Here is a 27,470-nt window from a genome sequence, read left to right on the forward strand (position 1 = left end):
TGTTCGGTTTATCGATTATAATTCTGTAAACATTCTCTATCGGATCTATAATCGGTAAACAAGTAAACAAGTAATAAAAATAAAGTGCTTAGAGACGGGAATGGGCATCGTTCGCGTGCTCAACTTGCCGTTTCACTTTCGTGATTCATCTTACGAAATAGCCAATAGGCCAATAGGCCAATGGCCCCTCCCCCCCCTCCCCCCCGCGCCGCCCTACGATTCTTTCATGAACGTAAAATAAAGCGAACGAAAATTTCTTTGGAATTTCTATTAGCAAATACTATCGAATGAAGTTCCATCCGCAATTTCTTATTTTTATTTCTAATTGGTCATTATGCGAGACCGCGTATAAATCAATATCTCGACAACGTAAAAATTTATTAAACGATCGCTTTCGAATTAATCGCATATCGCGCGATCCTTCCTTCGTCTACGATATCTTTTATATCTTTTTCATTTCAAAGTAATATATAGATTGTAGTAAAAGAGAGTAGTAGTGAAACAAACAAAGGTTTTCATTAAAAGTTCACGTACATTGGCGTGTTTTGTTGTGATAAAATTGGTTAACGGGGACTCCTTTGTTAATTGAATCCGAACGAAGAACGTGCATGCTTATCGACTTGACACGGCTTACGCAAAAGGCTACGATCGTTAATTAATTTATCGTTCTAACGACGATAAAGCTAACGCGAATCGGTGGAATGATTAATTACAACGAATGTTCTCCATACCGAACGAGGGGTAGAAAAGAGAAGATGCCCTTTTACGTAAGTCGAACGAGGGTTTGAGATTAACGCGTATTATCCCGAGTCACGTGAACGGAAACGCACAGGCACGCGTTTGAAACTCGCGCGTAGTTTGAGTCGAGGAGTTACTACACTGCACTTACGTATCGAGGACTTACCGACACGACCATTACGTAAACCAAGCGGGAACGAAAAGAAAAAAAAGGAAATTATGCGAAAAGATATTCGCTAAACTAATCGAATTATTCATCTCTTTCGGCTTGATTAAGATTTTCGATAAAGAAAAGGGAAAATGATTTTGATAACTCGTAGGTTAGAGAGGCTTGACAATTAATCATTTGTATTAGTTTCAAATCAAAGTCTTTTTTCTCTCACGACGAGTTGGCAGAAACGATCAGACGTGCGTCTAGGGTAATGAATATTAAAGAAATATTTATATATTAGATATTATATCGAAATTTTACGATATTATCTAATTTCTTCGATAGAAAGTTCAATATCGTAATACGTTATTTTTCCCGATACATCGTGCTTCAAACGTATATTCCGCCTCGATGTACGTTTGACGAACGTATATTAACATTGGTCGTCCCGCTCGTGTCATCATAGACATTGATCATCGGAAGAGACGAAAAATATTTTATTGTTTTGTCTTTGTCGCAATTGCCTTAACCAGTCTTAAAACTCTTGTCCTCCTCTTTTTTTCCCCCATTCCTTAAATAAGCCTATTTTCAGATAAGTGGATTAAAATTGTGATACTTATTAAGGAAGCGTTGAACGTTAAAAGTCTGCGCCGACGTGTGTATTTTCGCACTCATCGACGGCATGAAATGAGGAGTTACTTTTTTTATAACGATATAAATTCTACCAATAGTTTTGCAAATTTTACAATCGTTTATACTTCGAAAGATGCTGTGTCGCGATGGAAAATTGAGTTTGTTTTTCTTTAGTATATCTCTCATTTTTGCGATCTTACCGGAATTACTTTTGAGGTTAGAATGCGATATTTTAAGGGAATATTTTCAAAATACCATGTTCGTGCACTCTCTTCAATATGGTTTTTTGAATTTCACATTATTCCTTGCCTTCCATGGATTTGAATATCAGGTATTAAGCTATTTTTGCTTCATACGATTTTATGAATATTTAAAATATCTATCCGTTAGAGAGTTGTACATTTCATTTCGTTTCTCTTCTTTCAGGTCGCAGTGAGATCCACGTTTTTGGGATACGTAGTTGGTATTGCAATTACGATATTTTCTACTGCTTCACCCTCCTGGCGAATGTTTGGCGTTTATATGGCAGTAATAGCTATATTCCATTATACCGAATTTTTAGCTATAGCATGGACAAATCCGTCTACCTTGTCTATAGATAGTTTTGTTCTTAATCACAGTATCTCGTATGGCATAGCCGCGTGTTCTAGTTGGATTGAATTTATTGTAGAAAGATACTACTTCCCAGATATGAAAAAGGCCTCCTCCATTTCCTATGTCGGCTTAATATTATCCATATTGGGAGAATTATTAAGAAAAAGCGCTATATTTACGGCTAAACATAATTTTAATCATATTGTCCAAAGTGCAAAGAAAAGGAATCACGAATTAATAACGCATGGCATTTATGGAATATTTAGACATCCGAGTTATGTCGGATGGTTTTATTGGGCCATTGGAACTCAGGTTTTACACCTTCTAACGTTTAAATATTCCATTCTATATCCATAAAAACATTTTAATAATTTACTTTCAATCTTCTTACAGTTGATACTCCAAAATCCATTTTGCATTTTGGGATACGCAGTTGCTTCTTGGAGATTCTTCCACGATCGTATTCTTATAGAAGAAATAACGTTGTTGAATTTTTTTGGCGAAGCATACGTTGAATACCAAGGAAAAGTACCTACTGGACTACCATTTATATCTGGCTATAAAACTGACTTATAGCAACCTATAGATGTTTAATCAAACTGCATATTCGGACATCAATGACACGTTCATTTTATAATACTTTTGTCTCAATAGTCATCTGTGTATATAGTATGCTGATATAAGTTTATCTTTTCTTTTTCTTATTTTTCTTATGTAAATATAATACTCTTTATATTATTTTTCTTATACACACACATATATATATATATATATATATATAGTTTTGCTTATTTATTTCTTCAACTAGTAATAAAAACGACTTCGAACGAACGATTTCGCGAAAATTTCTATGAGATTTGTTGCAAGTTAAAATTCCAACGTTTAATAACGTTAATTAACACGAGGATGCAATAAACTGATCTTTCTTAACAAAATTATATTTATTGTCTCTCTCTCTCACACACACACACACACACACACACACACTCACACACCCACCCACGTGTGTATATATATATATATATTTTTGTAATATTATTTTTTAACGACGCAAGCTACATCTTAAATCATGTTATGTACTTTCAATTTATAACTTTACATACGTAATACATCATGTAAGTCATATTAGCATTTGCATTGACATTAATAAGCATTTCCTCAGTGTTAAATTATGCCGTAAACTGTGTTAAATTGTAATTGCGTGTTAAATTTTTTATACATAGATTATTCAATCGGAGGATTAAAATATCTTGTGTTGATGATGTAGAAAGATAACATACAATGATATCTCATATCAGTCCATTCTGAGATTTATGTTCTAAGCTATTGCAAAAGAATTTTATTTATTATACATAAAATAATGGAGATATATAGATTTATGAGGGAATAATAAAATAGATCATTGTTAATTAACGTTAGACAGAGAGAGATCATAGACTTTTTGGCCTATCTCTGTTTCAGCAAGATATTTGATTAGAATTAGAATTCTTATTTAGAATTATAGAATATATCTGTGAATTGTAAGAATATATTATTAATTACAAGAGTAAATAATTCACTTTTATTTTTATGCACACGTTGCAGTATATTCGATATCAATACAATATTTGCAACACGTTTTACTAGCACCAATCGTAACTATTATATTAAATGTTCTAGAAGTAACTTGCATTCGTTCATATTACATAAACTGCGAACTTTCCAATTTCTTGATAAAAAATAGTACATATTAATTATTAAAATTTCATCTTTTAGCTGAAATTTTATCTATCGAAACTTTTTTCGTCGCGCTTATTTTAACAAAATTCATTAATTTCATTCTATAACAAGTGATATTAGTTTTCTATAGTACGAAAGTAGTCACAATTAAAGGATATAATTGCAAAAACAAGTTTTGATGTTATTCATTCGCTACTTGTTCGATCAAATCGTGATATATTTCAATCACCTTATAATATTACTAATATTTATTGTTAAGTTTCATTAATATCATTGTTATATCGTTATTATCGTCGCCATTTTAAATTGCAAAATTTACAAAAGCGTGTAAAAACAAAGTTTCCTCGCTAAAGATTTTCTCTCGACGTGTTTTGCCTAAAAAAGTATATAAGCTTGATTCTTATGTAATAAGTTGCCTCATAAGGAAAACTCATCCTTTAAATATTTCCTTCATTGTTAAACGATATTGTGAACAAATTTTACAAATTGTGACTTCTTTCATAGATCATTGTTACAATTTTTTAAAAGAATCTAAATCCACTGTTAATCGCTGTTATTAGTTCTAAGCTCTAAGAAATAAGACCATGGCAGTGAAAAATTATATGTTATCATATTTTAACACTCTTTCCTTTCTCTTTTCTCGATCACTATGGCAGCTCTAGAAATATATTTTAAATGTAAAATGGAAAATATTACAAATATATGTGTGTGTGTGTGTGTGTGTGTGTGTATATATATATATTAGAAAGTATAAAGTAAATGAAACTATAATGAATATAATTGTTCTGAAAGTGTTAATAATAATTAACTATCTATAAAGTAGAGAACAGTATAACATTTCTGAATGGAAACATTTTCAATGGTAGAAATAAAAGATTATTCTGTTAGAAAGTTTGTAAGTAATCAAATAATTGTTACTAGTTTGTAATAACATCATTGGGAATGATTGTAAACATAAAATACTTAAACAAAAGTCAAAATTACTTTGCTTAAGGTCAGATATGATTCTTATTATTATCAATGAACAGAGTATGATTTTAATCGCATACTTTCATCGGTACAAACCTTTACGGGTTTGTATATCAAAGTCTTTGTCCAATTATAATTAATATTTGTGTATAGAGAAATATCTTGCATTTTTTACAACAATTAATAATGTTTATCCCTATTTTTTAGTGGAAAATTTTTGAAATTATAATAATGCCATACTTCTTGCTGTTACATAACATTTGTATGTAATAGTTTTACATCGCAAATAAACGCAGCTTTCTATAAAACGAAACGTATTAACGAACGCTGAAACATCCGCCAAAAGAACCATACTGCTTTGAATATTGAAAAAGGTTTTTTTTTTTTTTTTTTTTTTTTTTTTTTTTTTTTTTTTTTTTTTTTTTTTTTTTTTTTTTTTTTTGAAAAATCAGATAAGATCATATCCATACGTATGGATTCTCTTAATGTCTTCTTCCCGGATCACCACGGATGGGAGTCTTTTCAACTGGATCACTGTGAAATAATCAATCGTTGCAATTAAATATAAATATAAGCTCGAACAAAAACATTATTTTATAATACAATAGTTTATAATAATTAAGGGAAGAAACGAATTTAGTATGGTTTGCGTATAACTACAGTAATTGAACGTACCATGGTTAGGTCAGATTCTTTCCAGATTGCGTTAAACAATTGTACATAAAACAATTAATAAATTTAATAATTGTCCGGATAAATTTCTTTGAAAATTTATGGGAATACAAATATTACAAGCAATTATGTATTAGCAAAAACTTGGAATATAAGTATACCCTAGAAATTGAAATATATTTGTCTATTTAAATGAATATATTTCTTATGATATATTAATAGCGCCTATGTAAAAAAGTGTACGAACAACGATTAAATTTCTGTTTTCTATTTTCAACGCGATCAAATGTTGTAACACGATCAAAAGTAAATAACTCTTAATATTACGTGTGGCTACATTAGCAGCAGGTTTTGGATGAATAATATTTACAGGAGGTGGAGGTACAAACGCATCAAAAATATCTGCATCTGCGTCCGTAAATACCAATGAAGATGGAATCCATCTCACTCTATGCAGCATGTAACATTATTTTAAAAAAAGCTCATATAACATTTTGCACCTTGACAAATGTTGCTTAATCTTATAAAATAAAGGTAACGCTTGTTAATCTCCTTACCTGGTACACGGAGAAACGTTTTTCCCTCTAATAGCTTTCTCTCCTATATCAATAGCCCCGGAGTCTTGTACTTCGAGAGTGTAAATACAACCGGAAAATCCTTCGTGGTATCGTCCGTAGGTCATTGCGTAATCGGGTACACCTCCTAGATAAACGCTGCCTCTGGTATTCAAAATTTGTTGCAGCCCGTCGCTCAGTCCACTTTCTGTATGTTCGCCGTTTAACTCGATGCTACCGTCGCTACCTTGTCGTTTTAAAATGATTCTATGCCTTTCTCCGTCGTCGACCCTTTGAGCGGTTACGCGAATAACAGCCGGCCCTGATCCTAAATTGTATTGATATTCCACGTAACTGAAAGGAAAGCGTACGGGTCTCAGTTTTTTTTTTTTTTTTTTTTTTTCTCTCTCTGTCTATGGTATGACGAGGATGGCCGTAGCCGACTTACCCATCAACAACCGCGAGAGATATGTAATCGTCGGGATTCAAATCATTCGGCGTTTGACCGTGCCACATGATCAAGCCATTTGTTTTATTCGTCGATATCTCGAAACCCAATACTTCACGTTCTTCTTCGTGCGTCATTACTGATCTTTCCAGTTCTAACCAGCCGTCTCCTTTGAATGCAATGTCATACGTGATCTCTGCTACTGCATCGATAATAATAAAGGTACACTTTTAGATCCACCCATCGTAATTAATAGCAATCAGGTACCGAATATATTGCGTAGAATTGTTTTAATCATACAGACTTACACTTTTCACAAGTTTGGCCGTTAAAGCCAAGCCTACAGTCGCATTTGTAAGATCCGTGTAGATCCGTGCAACTGCCACCGTTTCTACAAGGTGCATACACTTCACACTGTTTCAATACATTTTCACAATTTCTTCCTGCATATCCATATTCGCACGTACAGGAATATTCGCGAGAATCTAAACTCTGACAGAACCCGTGTATGCAAGGACTCGATGTGCACGGATCGTACAAAGTCGTTGGTGGACTTGTTGGTGGAGGGGTAATGAGCGTAGTACGTGGAATCGTTTGATTCGGATGAAGCATGGAACAATCTTCGATATTTGCCATATCCATTGCCGATTTTAAGATCTCCAGGCTAACGGAAGCTACTTCGAGCTGTACCATCGAATTCGGTATTGCACGGTTTGAAATAGCACTAAAACTAAGGTATAGCCTAACTAAACTAAGCTCTTACTTACTTCGCTAATGCACCCACGAAAACTACGATCAACATTAAGATTCTTGTTCAATGTAATTTTTCTACGATCAATGCCACCGATGTATAATGGCGTATTCAATGTCATGGTACGTGCACCACCAGGTGATCTTGCCTCGACAAATGGTTCTCCGTTCACAGATAATTTCGCCTCTTTAAAATCTCTGTTTATCGTTACGTACGTCCATGTTCCAGGTTGCACGATATAATTAGATCTTAATGTGGCCATACCCGAGCCGATATCATAGCGGAATTCAACGTGCTTGTTCTTTATTATGAGCGCTGCAAAATCCCCAAGTCCTTCTTCGCTTTGAGAACAATATATCAATATTCCATCTCCTTCGTCGGTAGGATTGAAGTTCATAGCTATTTTAAGCCTATAAGTTTAGACAATAGTTCAAAAATAATCGAGCTAACTTTTCATCGATGCAATTCATTCATTAGTCGTATGTCGTAAACATGTTGTTTAGTACATGAAAACGTTGTTGTTGACAATGGTGACGTATCGAATTGGTATAAACGAATGGATTAATCAATACCCACGATTGTATGCATGAAACATGAATGAACGAATGTAACATGTTTGTACTGGCAAGGTACTAAGGAACTTAAGCATTGTGCAGTATTCTGAAAACTTAATATATAAAAGCACTCAAAGGTCCAGTCCAACATCAAAACGCCCTTATTACTCGCGACTGATCTAATACTCGCCAATTTTCGTTTGCATGCTGCGCTTAAGCAACCTAATATAGCTAAAGAGAAAGAGAAAGGAAAGAAGAGAAGTAAGAAACGAAAAAAGAAACACGCGATAAATATGAATTTCCTAAAACAATTGGAAAATCAAATTATATTAGATAAATTGTCACACCAATGTTTATTTGCCTTTATAATATTTATTCATATCTATTTTGAGCATAGGCTTAAGCCCATTGAGTATATAGATGTTGATTCATAGATGAAACAACGTATTTAACATATTATATAGAATCATATATATATATATATATATATATATATATATATATATATATATATATATATATATATATAAAGTACAAACAATTTATATATTTTCACGTACATAGATATCATATATTTCTATGACATCACGTATTGTCGATTCTTAAGCTTTGCTTCAAATTGTTAAATGCAATATATTTGGCAGTGACTTAACGTCTTACTTTGAATAATTAATATAACTAAATGATGCGTAAGTGTATTAATTAAAAGCTGTACAAAACATTTATCGCTACATTACAAATTGACTGAGCTTCTATTACAGCACCATTCAGGGGAGTTCATTCTGAGAAACTACTTGCTCTATTTAGGCTTCTTCTTATATAGAAAACGCTATCACGCGAAATAAAAAAGAACAATGCTAGAATCTTTGTAAATTAAAAGGTATTCATTGCAAATTCACATGGGTATCTTTGATATCCTTGCCTGCCTAGTGGCAATTGCATTTTTAATTTTCTCGTCTAACCAAAAATGCTACGAATTATTTGGGCTTAATTATATTCAATAATTTTCAACGTGCATAAATATCATGCTAAATCTAATGTTTTGTGTGGTGCAGATTATTGTGGTGATGTGCCCTCGATCGCACGTTAACTTGTCTAACTTGTACGTTGCGTGATCGACTGTGTGTAGTGGTCGAACTCTTTCTTTCCCTGAAAATAACGTCATCTCGATTAGCCTGTTTGAGGATAAAACTGACAGCTAATGTTTTCATTAACAACAAAAGGTCAGATTTGTTTCTCATATGCGTACACTTTCATTCTCTGGATAGAAAAATTAATTGTATTATTACTATTATATGCGGTGTGCATTGTATGTGTGGGCGCGTATAATGTGTAAATCATTTAGTAAATGAAGAAAAAGAAAAAAAAAAAAAAATATATATATATATATATATATATATATATATATATTTATATAGCGCACATGTCCACTTATTTTACTACTATTACAATATCAATCATCTTCATACTATTTTTGGCTAACAAATACGATATTAATTATAATTGTACTAACTCTTGTATTTACACATAAGTCAAATATACACACGGACATATGTACAGAAAGAGTGCATTAAAATTTTAAAAAATATACAATACGACCACTACTTACACATAATATGATAAAAAAACCAATTAAGTGACAAAAATATTGTTAAAGTCTCGTGCGCACTTTTTAAACGATTACATATACTTGCCTTCGAAGAGCCTTTGGTGTATCATGTGCAATGAAAGCTTTGTCATCGTTAAAAGCTGGTTCATAGATCTTTACCGATCGTTCGCAACGTGAACCAGTTTTTCCATATGGGCAGTAACAATCAAAACCAGTCTCCTTCTCCATACATTTTCCTTCTCCGCAGGCACCTGTAAAAAGTTCATATCGTTTACGTGTCTCGCGATATTCCCCGCCCAATTGTACACATTAATTAGACAAACTCCGCCTTTATTTATATCCTCGTTAAACCTTATAAAAAGTTTATAAAGCATAATTTTTACCTGGATAACAAGATTGTCCAACAAAGTTACAATGTTTCCCACTAAATCCGGCTCTACATAAACACATATAACCATTCTTCGTAGCTGCCTCCTGGCAAACTCCACCGTTATTGCATGGATTTTCAGCGCACGTTTCGCAAGTTGTTATCCCTACGTTACCCGTTTGGTCTCTAATCAAGTCAATTTCCTTTTCACCAATGACTAGTCTACTGATACAACCAATAAATCCGATATTCGTAACAGCCTCTTTGATAAAAATACTGTGATTTGGAACTCCACCGATATAAAGTGGTCCCTTAAGATCTAATCCTTGTCTTCGACCAGCCGAAACTCCTCTGTATGGTCCTTGACCATCGACTAGCATCGTTACTTCTTTTCTAACACGTTGAATTTTAATCGTATGCCATTGACCCAGAGTAATCGATTTATCTGCTGATATAACAGCTGATCCAGAACCAAGGTCAAATCTAACAGTTTATAAGAATTATATATATATATATATATATACACATTTTCTTTTACGCATATGCCTTTAATAAATGTAATATATAGGAAAAAAGTAATATGTAATATGTGTACTTGAATTGTGGATATCCTCCTACTAAGGATAGAAGAATGAAATCGCCACTACCATGATTTGATTCAGCATTGTATAAGATAATGCCTTCATAATTTTCCGGTTTGAAAGATATTTCAATATTGAACTTGAGATATGAATCAGGTAACGGAGGCAAAGCTATATAACTTTCTGGTGCTTGACTGAAGTTAGGTACGACTCCTGTTACAACAAGCACAGTCGGTACTTCTATATTTACTTTATCATTGTTTGCTATACAAATGTATGTTCCTGCATCTTCGGCTTTGACATTTTTCAGTTTCAATTTATTCTGTTAAAAATATCAGAAAAATATATATTTACAAATCCTAATAAAGTTACACTAAAATACTTTCGTTTTACCTGATAAGTTTCCGTATCCTGAGATAATAATCCACCAAGTTTGTTCCATTGGAATTTAACAGGTGGTTCAAGATCAACGTGACAATCCATTTCAATGCTAGATCCATAAGGTGCAAACTTCGTTTCAATTGCTGGCCCATCGTTATGTCCACCTAGATAAAAAGATTTTTAAAAACGATAAAAGCTTGGTATGACAATATTTTGTAGCCGCCTATTCATTCTTTATATTACATTGATACTTACAAAGAATCCAACGGATAGCATTAATATAGCATACAGACGATTGTATTTTATGTCTCTCATAGCAAATTAAATATTATAAATCGATGAAAAATGTTTGATATTTACCCTGTACAATGAGATTGAAATCTTCCTCGAAGATGCCCTGCGGAGTCATTACTGTACATTTGTAGGTACCACTATCGCTAACGGCTACATTAGATAATCTAAGAATATTCTCATATGTTTGAGCATTCGATGGTAAATCTGGATGATTTGGTCTGGACCATCGATAGTGCGGACTAGGAGTACCCGAACATGCGCAACGTATGTCAACCGTATCTCCGATATTTACAGGATCTTGAGATGCCTCGATGGTAAGTGCAGGTGCAACGGCAGCTGAAATTTAACAGTTACTATTATTTACTTCGTACAATATGTTCTATAAATATTTTAATACAGATTACTACTTTCAACATTTCTTTTGTTTTCGGAGCTTTAAAGTTCGTAAGAAAAAAAAAACGAAAAAAAACAACAAAAAAAAGAAAAAGAAAAAAGAAAAAAAAAGGAAAAAAAAAAAAAGGAAAGAAAAAAACAATTTGACATTTTCTTTAAACATCTAAATGTGGACAACTTGTTGCCTTATTGAATAAAAAATTTCGCACAAGGAAAAATTTGATTTGAAACCGATCACATGACATGGGATAATTGAGATTTGTCCAATTTAATAATCCTTTCGGTAATGCAGCGTAATATTATATTAAAGTAAAAATAATGAATATTACATATAGTATCGTACATGCAAGTAACAACGAACGCGGCATTATCACTATATACGAGAAGGGAGAAGGATCGAGGGGAAGGAGGATGAAATTTAATTCGTCGTAAGGAAAGTAATTCAACGATGTTGTTCTACATTGGCTTGAAACAAATAAATATAACATACATAAGATATCTAGGAATGGGAATAATAAAATGTTGACAATACGAATTAATTGTCTGATCGAATGGATCGATCATCGAATAAGAATAGGTAAAACACAAAGGATGGTGCTAAAAAAGATAAGACAAAAATATTAGACTATACTACAAGACGTCACACGACACACAAATCTCAAAACAAACCGCGTCGTCTTTGAAGAAATTGGCGATATTGCGGGATGCGGCAGAAGCGTTCATCAGTACCATCGTTGCATTGAGCATAGCCGTCGCAAAAGTAATCCAAATGAATGCATTGTTGACCGTAGCACTGATACTCCCCGGGTCTGCACTGGGATCGGTACACTGGCATGCAATCCGCAAGCAAATTAACTACTAAATCATATAACGCGAGCTTTGTAAAAATCTAATCTGATAAATTCTTTCGTTGAAACCATAATTGCAATCATTTTTTTTTCTTCTTTTACAGATAAATATTTTACTACTGATACCATTTCTAATGTGACAAGCTGCATAACAGATTTTGGAGAAAAAGAACGAAAACGCTTTACTCATAGTATATGTAAATTGTTTTCGTTGAACGAACGATGAAAAGAATTTCCATCGTTTGGATTAATTGTTGTTAGAAAATGTTTGGACGATCTACGTATCGACGAATGTCGAGAAATTTTTTTTTTTTTTGGGGGGGGGGAGAGAAAAAAATAAAGGCAGCAATGTAATAGATTAACAATGCTATTCAAAAATAAATGAAAAAGCTGGAAAGAAAGAGAGAGAGAGAGAGAGAGAGAGAGAGAGAGAGAGAGAGAGAGAGAGAGAGAGAGAGAAAAGAAAAAAGATCCAAGTTCGTAGGAATCAGATTCCCACTTAATCAGAAAGAAATATTTAAGATCAATCTACGTCAGCAATATTAGACGATACTTATTAATGAGACTGAGCATCAATTGCGATAATACTTTATGAAGTTTAACCAAAATAGCAAGCATATGTATATAAGAATGTACTACTTACGTATTACATTTAAATTAATGTAATCACTGGAAACTCCATGGGAGTTACGAATTTGACAAATATATCTTCCACTGTCTTCTGGTCTCACTTGCGTCAATTCTAAATAGTCATCGCCAATTCGACTATGTAAAGGCAAAAATTGGCCCTCTCTACTCCATTCTATTGCAGCATGTTCTCTGATTTCGCAACGCAAACGTACAGAATTACCTGGATACGTTGTAACGTCCCTTTGCGTGGCACGAATGCTTGTGTCGTCGTAGGTATGTTCTGATAAAAAACAATAATAATAGTGATTAATCATATTAATATATACGTATGGGATTTAAAGAGGATACAAACCATTTACTATGACTTCCGCTACCGCCTCCGCTGTGCCCGCTTCGTTCGTAGCCTTGCAAACATATTTTCCGGCATCTGAATACGTTATACCATGGAATTGCAAAACGCCATTATCATTGGATACGGAATAGGGAAGTGGCCGTCCTATAGCTTCCCATTGAATGTGAAGGGGCTTGTCCCCGGTTGCGGTGCAAGTTATAGAAGGATTTTTTCCAGGTCCTACAGTTTGACGAGTTGGATTTAGCTCGATTCTTGGTGGAGCTGAAAAACGAGCGAGGAGGAAGAAGAAGAAATATCAAATATTTTTAACGCGGATACTTTTTTGTTCTCATATTGTCCATATATATTGTACATATATATATATATACATATATATTGTACTTTTCGGAATACCCACATATAATTTCCAGATGAGATTTAGCCTTGAAAATGACCGTCCCGGCGGGATTTAAACCAAGACAAATGTATTCCCCTGCGGCACTTTTGTCGACCGTTGGAATGCTTAAAACGCCATTATGAACGGTGCTGCCCTTCGGTAAGGCACGATGATCGCTTCTCTTCCAGTCAAGATAAATCTGATCGCCATCGGGGGCAATTACCTGACAACGCATTTCCACTTTACCGTTATTGGGAATTCTTAAAAAGTCTTCGGGAATCAATACACCACCTTCGTAAGGATTTCTCTAGAATTGTAATAAGAATCGTGACGATACGAGTCATGATAATTAGGGAAATATTGGCGATTAGTGATAAGCATACGTGATCCTGAATTGGTGGACGTCTGTTGTCATTATCACAAGTCATCATATCACCTCTGCAAGGTGTAGATTCAATATCGTTGTCCTCGATTCGTATTTGTACACGGTCCTCCACTATGCCTACCGAATTTGATGCTTGACAAGAGTACGACCCTTCGTCGTCGGGAGAAACCGAGAATATTTCGTATACCGCACTTAACGGCGTTGCTGCAGTTTTGCTGTACGCATCGCTGCAAACATAATGAAAATCTCAAAGTCGGTTAGAGACGACTCTTGAAAGGTGAGAGAAAAATTTTTCTAAGGAAAAAACGTAACTTACTACGTGGCCAATCCATTGATATGTTTACTCCAGGCAACATTTGGTTGCGGATGGCCTACAGCGCTGCAAGCCAATCGCACCCTATCCCCAAGTTTGACTTGCAAAATACCTGCCCTTGGTTCGATCGTAATAACAGGTATCGACTGTACTTCGATATGAGCTATCTCAGAGGCAGAACCAACTTCATTTGTCGCCGAGCACACGTAAGAGCCACCGTCGTTTATCGTAATATTAGAAAATCTCAATAATCCGCCAGGAAGTTGTTCGATGTTCGGAGCAAATGATCTACCATCTTGACGAGACCAGCGGATCTCGGGAAGTGGAAGACCGGCTATGGCGCGACATTGTAAATCAGCAGAGCCGCCAAGCGTAACTGGCTGGATGTCCTTTGGATATAATTCGAGTACCGGAATTTCACGAGCTGCGAATAAAAGTTTCGTATTCATTTGTCCTTAAGATATTGTCTTCAAGATAACGGCCGTTCGATTTATAAATATGAAATTAATGTCTTACGTTCAACTTCGACGATGGCACTAGCTTCGTAGCTGCCTATGGTACTACTGACACGACAGATATAAACGCCTCGATCGGAAACTTGTGCATTAATAATTCTAAGGGTATCTCCGACTTGTTGGACGTTCGAGTTCATCGTTTCCGACAATTTGCTCCATTTCACTTGGAGGCCCGGTTCTCCGCTCGTAACGCAACGTATTTCGGTCGACGTACCTTGAGATATCGTTTGTCTCTCAGGCTTGACTTTAACCGTTGGTGGATCTCTTCGTGGAATAATCGTTATCCTAGCGGTAGAATTTGTTTCTGTTCCTTTGTAACTGACAGCGATACAGACATATAAACCGGAATCATTAATCGTCGGATTATTGATTATCAGAGTGCCATCGCGCTGAGTCGCGGAGTAAGGTAGAGGCAAACCGTCGGATCGAATCCACGTTAGGTTTGCATTTTGCGACGGGGTACAAGTTAATCTGACGACATCTCCGATAGAACCAATCCATTCGGCGGGTGTTATAATCGGAGCCAAACCAGTAGCCGGAGGACCTTCTGGATTTTCTGTGAATAATGCGCTAATATAGTAGTAACCTACCTATATCTATATACCTCCACTATCTATATACGATCAATCTCCATATACCTCTAACGTATAGAATCGTTGTTTTTTCCTCCACCCCGACGTTATTCTTAGCAATGCATTTATATTCGGCCGCATCGTTTCTCGAGGCAGCTGGGAGCCTCCAAACGCCATTATGGAACGACGACTCCGAGCTGATACTTCCGTGAAGTCGGATCCATTCTACTTGCGGAGGGGGATTACCACTGGCATCGCAATGAAATTCTACCGGTTCTCCTTCTTTAACTTCGAGGTAAGGTGGCATAATGACGACTCGAGGTTTTATCTGATTTGCTCCTGAAATCGTATAATCAAAGCATCAACTTATCGTTAACTATTTCTACGTCATCAAGAATATACCTGGTATCTCTAATAAACTTTTCGGAAAAGCTGCGTCCGTAAGAAATATTACAATTCATTGACGATATTAATTTATTTGTATTAAATATTGTATAAAAGGACCTTTCTGGTCTCGTTCATACCTCCAACGGTAAGAGTAACTTTTTTAATTCCAATGTTTATCCCGTCGCTAACTTGACAAACGTATATACCACTGTCGGATACTTTGACGTCTCTAATAATTAAGACTCCGTGAGAATCGTCTATGCTTCTACCCGATGGTAACTGGCCACCTTCCTTCTCCCAGCGAATATACAAAGAGCCCTGTGTGCCGTACGCATATAGCATATAGAAGAAGATTTAACAATTGTTTGATAATATATATATATATATATATATATATATATATATATATATATATCCACGCGTTATTTATAAACTTACATTGTCGAGCGATCTACCGCTGCAATGGTATCTAACGGTATTTCCAGTATGTACAATTTGGAATTCTGGTTCTTGTACGAAAACGACAATTCTTGGTGGGGTAATCGTCGGTGTTGGAGGAGGAGTAGTTTGAGGATATTCGTCTAAAAGATAAATCTCAATGTGAAAATAATTTGTGCTATCTCGTTTTATAGTTTTATAGATAATCCGTTTGAAAAATGTTACGGCTATAATTTCTAACGGAGCCTCGATTGACTGAAACGGCCTTACTTCTTACCAATGTCTTGACAATTTTGTCCTGTATAGCCTGGCAAGCAATTACACTTGACGTGTCCGGACCTATTGATCTCACAATTTTCTTCGTTGTTATTACACGGGCAAGGATTGCAGGAGCCAAGAACGCTAAAAGCTCTGTCACTGGTATCTCTGTAATATCCACGAGCACAAGTTTCGCAAGATGTTCCGACGTAACCGGCTGGACAACGACACGCTTCGACGTTAGGTGCTCTTCTATGTCCAGAGAAATTTTCTACCGCTGTATCGAGACTAATGTCGCTGATGTAAGTCGCCGTCATTTCTTCACTATGAGAAGCTCGGACCAGAATAGCTTCGATATTGGAAAGAACCGTCATCATATCCGTACGAGAAGCACTCCGTGGACCCGCTGTCGTTAATCGTTTCCATTCTGATTCTTTCAATAGAACGGAATAGGTCTGAAATAAAAGTTAATAATATGCGTTTGAAATATTTCCCTTTCCGAGGCGTTATTTTATACGAACCATTGGTATGTCCGGTGAAAGATCTACTGGATTAGTCCAGAATAATGTGATGCCATTTCCAATGAGTAAAACGTCTTGATCTTTATAGGTTTGTGCGCCAGGCTGTGCGGTGATGTGCTGAGTAAAAGTTAAACTGCCACCGTAGCTTTTTACTTGATTACCGGTGAAAGCGGACGGCAAAGACCAAAATAGTCTGCGACTGCGATTGTCGGGATAGCGATATCCAATTTCGTTCATAGCAACATTCAAATCAAAGCCGTCGTTTATAACGTCTTGTCTCGTGCTAATTTGAAAATAATTGTTATTTGAATTCCGTCAAGTTCTTACCGTCATACCGTAGGTTATAATCGTTTTTATAACGTAGACTGACTTATCATTATACGGATTAGATAAACTTACTCATCGGTAAGGGTAAATCCATGATGGCTATCATAAACCCATATTGGTATTTGTTGAACGTAGAGCGAACTTTCGTGGCATTGTTTGGTCACACCACTGCAATAACATTCGTTACAACCGTCCGTATTTTCTCTGGACAATCCAAAGGTACCCGGACGGCATCTGTCGCATTCCGGTCCCTCGACGTTCCTCTTACATTCGCAGCGACCGGCAAAACACGAGGAGCTACGGGATCCAGCTTCGTTGCAGTTGCACTCTAGAGGATTATTTCTGCGCGTACAATCACTGGAAGTACCACGGGTCGCGTCTCCTTCGTATCCGGATTCACATCTCTCGCAGTATTCTCCGGTAGTATGATCGGCGCAATTCTTAAAGACGTTAAATTGGAATCGTTGAAATATTTTCAATGCGAATTGCGATATGATCATTAATAAATAATCTTTTATTTACCTCGCAGAGACCGGTCTCGGGATCGCACTGACTCGAGTGTCCGTTGCAATTACAAGGCTCGCAAATTCCAAGATATAAGCCTTCCATGGCCCTTGTATAACCAACGTCACAGTCCTCGCACGAGAGTCCCTTGTATCCAACGGGACAACTGCATTCCTCAACTTCGACCGCTCTTGCCTTTCCGGTGTTATGCTTTTCTGCCGTGTCAAGGGAAACCGAGGAAAGTCTGAAGAGAGAATTTCTTTCTTAGGACAGGCTTGCGTCGAGTTATGAATATGAAATGTTAGGTATGGATGGAAGAAAAGAAAAAAAAAAAAAAAAAAAAAGAAAAGAAAAGAAAAGTTGTACTCACGCCGTCTCGTCGGTGTGGGTCGTGTAAGTAGCCTTAATCTTGATAGCTCGTACGTCCGCTAATGCCATTAAAAGATGTTCTCTGTCGGCTGTGGTTCCATCGGCACGTTGCCAATATTGCTCGAGCAATGGAACGACGAACGATTGCTGAGAATTCGGTTCGGGAGATTCTCGCGAATAATAGAGCAATTTAATGTCATTGGCCTGTCAAAGGTCAGAATTGCGTACGACGATTAAATAATAAAGATTAACGATAGGATAAAGGATCAATTTCCAAATGAATTTTGTTACTTACGCTGATCAATTCGACGTCCGCGGCGTTGTTTCTCGAACTTTGGCCACCCGGCGATGGGACGTATCGAACCGTATATTTCAGATTACCACCGTACGATGTTATTTGATCGCCGAGGAAAATATTCGGCAATTGCCAATAATAAACATCATTGTTGCCGCGATTATGAAAATCGTTGTAGACTATTTCGCGATTGATCGTATCGAGTCGAATGCCATCCGTTATCGGTGGTGCGTCGGGTGTTTTCGATTCGGTCAGCGTAAAACCTCGTAAGGAATTTGTGAAGGACACGTGAATCTGTAGAAGAGAACGAAAAAAAAAAAAAAAAAAAAAAGAAAAAAACAAAACAAAAAGAAAAAAGGATTGTATAGGACGATTGCATGGAGCTATAATTTTTTGACGGTTACTTTGAAGGAATACGACGGATACGGATATTTAATTATTCGTAATTAAACTCGTGTTTGCATTACCTCGTTTCTGTACCAATTGGACGATACACATTTATTCGTAATACCCATGCAAAAGCAACTTATGCATCCGAATTGATTCCTAAAGCCCAGGTTGAATGTATTTGCCTTGCATTGGTTGCACGTCAGGCCCGTTGCGTATAGCTAAACACAATAGGTATGATGTCGTTAAATACCGCGTAATACTTAAATCGTACTACACCTAACCGAGTATATTTCCAGAAACGGCTTGGTCTATCTTCGTTAAGAAAAGAAATAAAAACAGTTCGTCGTGGCGACTCGATGAAGTACTTACGTTTTTCGTACCGACGAAGAATCGAGAAAGATCGAACGCATTAAGAATAATAAATATAAAAGATAAATATCGAATAGGTGAAACGTTCGAGGAAACGTTCGAAATAAATATGTGATACCTTGCAACGACATTTTCCGGTATTGGGATCGGCGTTCGGTGTGAGACTACCATCGGGATCGCATTGTTGCACGGGTACGCACATATCACCGGGAATGATGGGATTTCCTTGATAGCCAATAGCACATTGTTCGCACCTACGACCGACGTATCCGGCTGGACAATCGCACGTAGGCTCACCGTCCGATCCGAGATGACAGGTTCGTGTGAATCTAGATAATTCGTTGTAAATCGTTAATAACGATACCCTCGCAATGTAATCCAGTAGAGATTAGAAATCGCGAAGGATAGAGGAAAAAAAGAAAAAAAAGATCGTCTCCTCACTGATTCGATGGATTGGTCAGAGGACACGGACAAAGCTGGCAAGGTATGTTCCTCGAAGGATCTCCGTAGTAACCGGGAGCGCAGGGTGGATCGTCTCGGTAACATTGTCCAAGCCACGGTCCGGTCTCGCGTCTAAGATATCCCGAGGCACAGTTCTCGCACGAAAGACCGTTGTATCCTTAGAATATATAACTCGTACGTTATTAAATATTTATCAGGTCGATAGTGAATAGTGATACGAAGGGAGAGGGGGGGGAGAGAGAGAGAGAGAGAGAGAGAGAGAGAGCGAGTACGTACCGGTAGGGCATTGACACTCTTCCACAAAGGACGCGGATCCTAATCCGGTGTTGCGCACGTCTGCGGTGTCCATTACGATATTGGTGATACGCACGTCCAATTGCGGGGAATCTTCGTATTTTGCTCTGAACGAGAGGAAGGGATAATAAAAAAGAAGAAGAAAAAAATAAAAACCGAGCGGATTAAAAAGGGAATCGAAAGATCACGTAGGAGTACGTACTTGATGAGAATATTGTCGACGTTCGCCAGCGTCATCATTATTTCTTCTCTGGATGCCAGTACCTCGGTGTTACCATGACGCTTATACCACTCGCCGTAGAAAAATCTAACGGATTCTTTCGTCTCGTAATCGGGAGGTATGTGGTTGCCTTTGTGAACGAGTATGTACTTGTTGCCGGTAAGAATGACCGAGGGCGCGTCGTTAGGCGCACCGTTGCCATTGTAATGTATCGTATAAGTCAAGTAACCACCGTAAGACTTTAATTGGCTACCGTGATAATTCTCGGATAAGGCGTAGTACGGTATCCTGTAGGTACTCATTTCGTTGCTAAACGATTCGAGCAATTGAATCCCATCCCGGCCGATCGGTCGAACCTCCGATATTTGATCTTTGATGTCACCGTAAAAACGTATTTCCGCTTCCGTTTGTACCGATATGATTTTGTGACTTTCGAACGGAGGTGGTATCTGATAAGTGAACAAATTCGCGCTACGACACTCGGTAGCTACGCCGAAGCAGAAGCAAGATATGCACTCGTCGACGGAACGCGCCTCGGCATTGAACGTTCCCTTCGGGCAAATGCCCTTTGGCTCTTTTACCACCAAAATAGCGTCCGGTTGGGCTATAACGAAGCCGACAACGTTCAAAGCCTCGCAGGAGTAAGCGCCCGAGTCCTCTGGCTGTATATCAGGGCACGTTAATGTCCCGGTTCCGTTCACGGAGGTACTGCTGCATTTCGCGTGTATGTGTCCCCAGTTTAGTCGCCAGTTTATCTCCGGAATGGGCACGCCGATTGCCGTACAGGTCAGTACCATAACGTCACCCGGCTCGAGGACTACCATAGGCGGTGGCGGCTTAACGATGTATACGGGAGCTGAAAGATATTATATCGTTTCTATGATTATATGAAATATATCGTTATAATTAATTATATTAAATGAAAACTCATGTATCGCCGACTACTCACAGCAGCCAAATTCGTCGCTACCATCGAGACAGTCCCGTTCTCGATCGCAATGATAAACCTTCGGTATGCATTGATTGTACGACGCACAAGCGAATTCGTGATAACGGCAGGGTGAACCAGGCGGAGCAGGTGCACAATCCTCTTCGTCGCTGTTGTCGGCGCAATCCCTTTCACCGTCGCAACGCCAAAGCTTACTCACGCACTGCTTGTTGTTGCATCTGAATTCGTTGGGCTCGCACCCGTGCGGACCTGAAAAATAATCATAGGAAACATATAGGAAAAATAACGCTCGGATTTGATTATATATATATCGGCGATGGCCGAGAACAATTGTACGTACTGCATCTCATCTCGTCTGAGCCGTCGGTACAATCGAATTTTCCATCACAGACGTACGATTTCGGAATGCAATCTCCGTTGCTGCAAGTGGCCTGATCGTATTGGCAGACTTGTGGGGGTCTCGTTGTTGGTTCCTCGACTGGAAGGAATAGCAATATTGTGACTCGTTCGTTCATGGCTCGTTCACTCGAACGAGATAAAGCGATAAATGAAATGATAAAGAGAGAACGAAATAAAAAAATTTTTTAAGTAGAAATCTTTTACATACACTTTTCGACAGTGAGATTGACGCTTAGCCGACTTCCTGGCATGGATGGAGGATAGCCCACTGCTTCGCAAATGTAAATTCCCGCATGATCGAGCTGAATGTTTGGTATTTCTAATCTGCCATTAAGATCTCGACTGGCAGGCGGTAGAGGAAGATCGTTATCGCGAAGCCAGCGTACTCTTGCACGCAGAGGACCTTCGTCACGGCATTGGAAGACGACCTCACGGCCTGTGCACGGTAATGCGAGAGGTAATGCACGGGGTGCGTTATTCAAAAATCCTTTTTCCTAGTCGATCCTTCGTAGCCGTGGTGGATTATGTTATTCCATGGGCGACTCTTAACGCCCGCAAGGGCCGATTTATAGTCGCGTTAGCTAAGACTAATGTGCTAGTTTCATCGTGCAACGTGCAACAAATTTATCGCAGTTACGTTAACGCCAGAAAGATTTTCATTAGTACGGACGTGTTAATGTTACGTGTTTTTTGAATTTGAATTTGAAAGAAATTATATTTTCCCAAAGAAAATTGTCGACAAGCTATTGTCTACGAACGATTCTCTTTCTCATACGTCCGAAGCAACGTTATTGTCGAAACGTTATACAACGTTATATTATTTATTAAAATGCGATTAACATTTTCACAGTCGCTTTAGTTGCTCCGAATTCGATTATCATATTATATATTCCGTATCTCTCGTACGAAAGAATAGGATAGTGGAGGGGGATCATGCTAAGCCGTATTTCATGCACAAGTTTACCTTCGAGCATTCACGTTCGAACGAAGGGAAACGTAAGTTACGCTCCAACGGTTATAAGTAGATAATTATTTTTTTTTAACGCGTGATAAACAAGCTACTTTTTCGAATGCGCGAATTTATGGATGTATCTTATGGCTCGTGAAAACCCACAATGTAAAACCAACGAGGCGATACGTCCTACATTAATAACATTATTTTAATGTATGTAATACTGTCTGTAATGAAGAATGAAGATTATGCGAGCCCATATATGTGTATTTGCGTATACATATATATATATATATATATATACACACGTGCGTATATATATATATATATATATATTACATACTTTTTCAAAACTCTTACCTTGCTTCGCCGGATCTGGCCAAGGCAAGAAAAATACAAGAAACATGAGTATTAATTGGCTAAACTTTTGCACTTAAATGTCTTCAATTATTTGACCGCTCTACGATTTCGTCTATTTTCAATAACAAAAACGATCGATACGAATCGATTGATAAGTAATCAACGTCCGGTCGTTCCATCTAACTAATATTGTAAATGAACAGAATTGAAAATTAAAATTTCGTATACTTACTCTCCTTGATCACTTGCTCGCTCGGATAAGTTTTCAAGTTCAGTCCGGTCGATCCACCGGTTGAACCTAAAAAAATAGGAGACAATGTGAAATAAAAGTTGCTGGAAGAAGAAAAAAAAGGGGTGGGTGGGGGGGGGGGAAACGAAGGAACAAAAGACGTCCGAAGACGTGCTGCGTATTGTTATTTAACGGGAAAGATATTAAATTGCATCCTGCGCTATGTAGGCAAGTACGTAGTAGGTACGTTAGTCGGCTCGTTCTTATATACCCACGTCATCCACGGATTAATTATAAACGACAAACCAACTTTCGCGTTTCGACGAGTTGGGAGGTGAGAAAAGACATAGGGCATTATAAAAATTATGCTAAATAATATCGTGCCTATAGTCGTCGTTCTGTCGCACGAATTATCGAAAATATTATTATAATTACAATGATCTTTGGCGATGGAAAAATTAAAAAAGAATGCGACATAAGTAGGAATTCGTCGGACATATTGTCCGTAGGACAGTCAATCCTTTTGTCGCAGCTCCGAGACAACGGTATGCATTGGCCCCATTATTACATCTCCACTCATACAACTCGCATCTACTGTTATTTTTCTTCCCGAGCGTATAATTACAGCCGTCGCTCTCGTCGAATATACAATTGACGAATTGGTTGCAACGTTGATAAAGATAAATGCAACTGCCGTTCTCGCATCTCCACTCGTCCAACGAACACTCCTCCTCGGTGTAATCTTCGATTTGATTCGAGGCCATTAATTGGCGACTTCTTACCGATCGGTTTAACGATTTACGGAAATGACCTATTCTCATAGCCTTCCTCCTTCGAGGAGGTCAAGTGGGATAAAGGCGATATTAAAGAAATCTTACCGCAATTGTTTTCGTCGCTGGCGTCTCGGCATTCGGGAACGCCATTGCAAATGGATGACTGCGGTACACAGGCCTTATCCAAAATGCATTGGAATTGTCCGGCTGGACAACGACCTGGCATCGGACGGGCGCCTGGTCCTTCTGGCTTGAGCGTCGTCGCGTCTGAGGAGAAAAAGAAACGGGGTGGGGGAAGGAACAATTTAAGAGGGGACGAATCACGTTTTAATTCATCATTACGCTATCGCCTCGTATATAATTACCACACTCGGAGGGTTCGTCCGAGCCATCCTCGCAATCGATACGTCCGTCACACCTTTGGTCGTTTCTAATACAATCGCCGGTTCTGCATTGAAACTGATCTTGTCCGCACCCTAAAATCGAAGATTTCATTCGATCGTGTATAATCCTCATCGTTACTTTCTTGGCTCGGATCGAATGAGCCAAGTCTCAAGCACAGACATACATATTTATACGCAAATAGAAAATATACCGTGAAAATTTTTATCGAAAAGAAAGAACTTTCATTACTTTCTAAACAGATTATAATGTATATACATATATATATATATATATATATATATATATATATATATATATGTGTGTATATCTATGATCGAAATACGATGAGCGACGGAGGAGATGTCGTCGAGTGACCTAAGGAGGAACTTGGTTAAAAGACAGAAACATGAATTCGATATACTTTAACATATTAGCAAACAGAGAAGAAACGGTAACTACATTAACGATTTAATCGTCGTCCTCGCTGCGCATTCTTTGCTCTGTGAACATAGACACATACATGGAAGAAAATATAAATTGGTCGAAACTAGTTTTCTACGAACACGTAATTAAAAATGGACAATTCATGGGAAAAATCCTTCGAACGCATTTCGCGCATTTTAAAAGGACGTAAAAGTTATCACACGTATACTTTTACACTGGTAAACGGAGTTTTGCCATGAATCGATAAAATATCGATAGACGTCAGAGTGGAAAAATGATTTGCACGCAAGTTCTACTGGAACGTTATCTACGATATTCATTCTCAGCATGCTCAATACGACGATATTACCGACTAAATATGCTCTATCTAAGGAAAATGGGGGAACAATCCAGTACTCAGAATACCAAGGCAGAAATGCACTATTGGGGATGGGTGCGTCCGATAACGAGATCGCAACGACTCGACGATTCGCAAAATATATTCAAGTTTCTACCAAACAACCTACGCAACTTCTAATCCAGCCTCTAACACAAATTTATAGGAAATTTAACGTAGACCAAGAGAATCCGAGAATGGATAATGTTACTCGTGGATGGGAATGAAAATAAATGAAAAAGAGTGCGGACGTCGAAAACGTCCAAGAGAAGGAAGGACGAGAAGAGAAAGAAGGAAGGAAGGAAGGAAGATTGGTTGGTTGGATAGATTATCAAGGTCTACGAATCACAAGGTGATCTAACCGAAGCAGTATTGTTCGTCGGTAAAGTCGCGACAATCGTAGAAATGGTCGCAGTGATGAGTTTCGGGGATGCAAGTGCCGTCGGCACAAAGAAAATCATCCGGAGCACAACTCCTCGGCGTGCTCAGATTAGTCGGCAACTCGGGAGCATTTGCATCCGTTTCTGGGCTGTAAGCCTCGCCATGGGGTATCCCCGCGACGTTCTCTTGATGCTCCCTCGAGGAGCTTTTATCCGGAACATCTACGAGACCTAGAAGTAACCGAATCTGTACGAGACTGTTTGCATTCGTCGCACCTATCGTCCCGGACGATCTTCCCTTCCCTCCCTTCCCATTCCCTCCTCCTAGAAACCGTCCTAGAAACACGATACTTGCTTTGTTTTTTCTTTCTTTCTTTCTTTCTTTCTTTCTCGCGACTGATTCTCTTCTATTTAATAGATATTTCACGTACGTCGTCGTCGTGGTCGTCCGTGCGTCGATAAACGATCCGTTCTCGATGATGATCGCTATGGATGTAAAAGATCAAACGGGATGTGCAAAGTGATGCGCAACGTTCACGAGCAGTGAAGGAGGATCGTGGTGATATTTCGTGCCAGTTATTTTCTACTTATTTCAAACGAAATGGTGCGCACCGTGCGTCGTGGACGGTTCGTGTGTTATATATATATATATATATATATATATATATATATATACATATATATGTATACATATACACACACACACATATATATATATATATATATATATATTACAAAGAGACAAGCGAGTCGAACGCGCTCGGACTTTATTTCCGATACGTTCTTCGATCGCGAGATCGAGCATTTTCAAGAGATAACGCCTTCGTTTACCTTTCACTTGATCGATCGTCGTTTCTCTTGCTCGGATCAAGCCGATCAAAATTAGCCCGTGCGATTCCTACGAGCAAAACTCGAGTTTTCGAGTCTAAACTCGACTAAGAGCGGTTATTCAGCGACTAGTCGATTTAGTCGTTTTCCTTAACCTTGCAAAGGTAAATACAAACTGCCTCGTGTACGTGCCGAAAGTAAAAAGAAGTCGCGTCAGCTCTATTTGGCCGTCGATAGGGGATATTCCTCCTTGTTGAGAATTAGAAGCGATTACCGTGACTCACCGTGAGGAGGACAGCCGAACTCATCCGTACCCTCCGAACAATCCGATCTACCATCGCAGACGAGATATCGAGGTATACAAGATCCGTCATTGCAGGTGAACTCGTTCTCGCTACACTCCTTCTCCTTCGGATAACCCTTTTCGCTCGTTGCCTCGTCGTCTGAAAGAAACGATCGAAATTACCTTCAAATCCTTTTTATATTTAATCGTCCGTTTCGAATCGAACGGAAAATATAAACGTCCTTACGGCAGTCAAATTCGTCGCTGCGATCCAGACAGTCGTAATTTTTGTCGCAGAAGAATCTCTCGTCGATGCAAACGCCGTTGTCGCACGCTCTCTTACCAATCGGGCACTCTGCAATCGTCGAATTTATTCGCTTGACGTATCGTCCAAAATGGTCTGTCGCTTAGTATCGTAAAAGAAAGGAAATTTTCTCGGAATAAGATATTTTACAGATGACATAAGATACGACGATGCACGCTTTCTCTTTACTCAAAGATATCAACTACGTTATAATGTCCTTTCTCAAGTATATTATAATAAATGCTCGTGTATTTATGGGAGCCTCTATTTACGCCGCTTTCAGGGCTGTGAACAGGCGGACGAACGGAACGCGGATGTTCATATTAAGCGCGATAATCGATAATCGATAAATTCTCGAGGGACTTTCCAAGGAGTCCGCTCTAGCTGTAAATAAGTGCGCGTCACGGACATAATAGCTCGCGTGCATCGTCGTGGTACGTATGCGATTACAACGTTTCTCGACGGAAAAGAATATGCAAATCACAAAACGATGTAATCGTCATTATCATATGCGTTTAGGGTGTCGCGTTCGGCAACGTGCAAACTTCAGAGAGACAGAGACAGACAGAGAGAGAG

General features: G+C 38.0%; 2 protein-coding genes across 3 annotated transcripts in view; one reads left to right on the forward strand and one right to left on the reverse strand.

The window, feature by feature from the left end:
• The first annotated feature begins 786 nt into the window (after positions 1-786).
• Positions 787-8,292, forward strand: LOC124948195 (protein-S-isoprenylcysteine O-methyltransferase). 2 transcript variants are annotated; one of them, XM_047491500.1, is made up of 4 exons: positions 787-1,157; positions 1,482-1,853; positions 1,949-2,428; positions 2,510-8,292. In XM_047491500.1, exons 2-4 carry the CDS (start codon positions 1,656-1,658, stop codon positions 2,690-2,692), a joined length of 861 nt encoding a protein of 286 aa, XP_047347456.1. In that variant the 5' UTR covers positions 787-1,157; positions 1,482-1,655; the 3' UTR covers positions 2,693-8,292. The 2 variants fall into 2 exon arrangements, with proteins under 2 accessions (XP_047347456.1, XP_047347455.1); XM_047491499.1 differs by lacking the exon at positions 787-1,157 and having other exon boundaries at positions 1,166-1,853.
• The window catches only part of LOC124948170 (basement membrane-specific heparan sulfate proteoglycan core protein), a 90,772-nt gene continuing 65,776 nt past the window's right edge, over positions 2,475-27,470 (reverse strand). The window contains 42 exon segments of the mRNA XM_047491431.1: positions 2,475-5,338; positions 5,804-5,925; positions 6,034-6,384; positions 6,479-6,680; positions 6,787-7,162; positions 7,246-7,639; positions 9,478-9,643; positions 9,776-10,242; positions 10,355-10,662; positions 10,734-10,885; positions 11,082-11,351; positions 12,078-12,266; positions 12,900-13,166; positions 13,239-13,499; positions 13,636-13,921; positions 13,998-14,226; positions 14,316-14,736; positions 14,829-15,383; positions 15,466-15,738; positions 15,802-15,831; positions 15,924-16,104; positions 16,225-16,499; positions 16,502-16,937; positions 17,004-17,286; positions 17,403-17,770; positions 17,853-18,078; positions 18,205-18,407; positions 18,499-18,792; positions 18,966-19,106; positions 19,376-19,586; positions 19,699-19,876; positions 19,996-20,120; positions 20,216-21,089; positions 21,183-21,431; positions 21,523-21,660; positions 21,790-22,017; positions 22,894-22,908; positions 23,126-23,191; positions 24,001-24,162; positions 24,261-24,371; positions 26,592-26,750; positions 26,838-26,945. Of these exon segments, the coding sequence (XP_047347387.1) occupies positions 5,253-5,338; positions 5,804-5,925; positions 6,034-6,384; positions 6,479-6,680; positions 6,787-7,162; positions 7,246-7,639; positions 9,478-9,643; positions 9,776-10,242; positions 10,355-10,662; positions 10,734-10,885; positions 11,082-11,351; positions 12,078-12,266; positions 12,900-13,166; positions 13,239-13,499; positions 13,636-13,921; positions 13,998-14,226; positions 14,316-14,736; positions 14,829-15,383; positions 15,466-15,738; positions 15,802-15,831; positions 15,924-16,104; positions 16,225-16,499; positions 16,502-16,937; positions 17,004-17,286; positions 17,403-17,770; positions 17,853-18,078; positions 18,205-18,407; positions 18,499-18,792; positions 18,966-19,106; positions 19,376-19,586; positions 19,699-19,876; positions 19,996-20,120; positions 20,216-21,089; positions 21,183-21,431; positions 21,523-21,660; positions 21,790-22,017; positions 22,894-22,908; positions 23,126-23,191; positions 24,001-24,162; positions 24,261-24,371; positions 26,592-26,750; positions 26,838-26,945 (10,436 nt within the window). The 3' untranslated portion in view covers positions 2,475-5,252.

The sequence above is a fragment of the Vespa velutina genome, chromosome 3, assembly GCF_912470025.1.
Source record: "Vespa velutina chromosome 3, iVesVel2.1, whole genome shotgun sequence".
Taxonomy (NCBI): domain Eukaryota; kingdom Metazoa; phylum Arthropoda; class Insecta; order Hymenoptera; family Vespidae; genus Vespa; species Vespa velutina.

Excerpts from the sequence above, each read along its gene's own strand:
- LOC124948195 (XM_047491500.1), top strand. The coding sequence starts at position 1,656 with ATGCTGTGTCGCGATGGAAAATTGAGTTTGTTTTTCTTTAGTATATCT. Across the intron at positions 1,854-1,948 it reads TCCATGGATTTGAATATCAG|GTCGCAGTGAGATCCACGTT; the intron begins GTATTAAGCTAT and ends CTCTTCTTTCAG. Across the intron at positions 2,429-2,509 it reads ATTGGGCCATTGGAACTCAG|TTGATACTCCAAAATCCATT; the intron begins GTTTTACACCTT and ends ATCTTCTTACAG.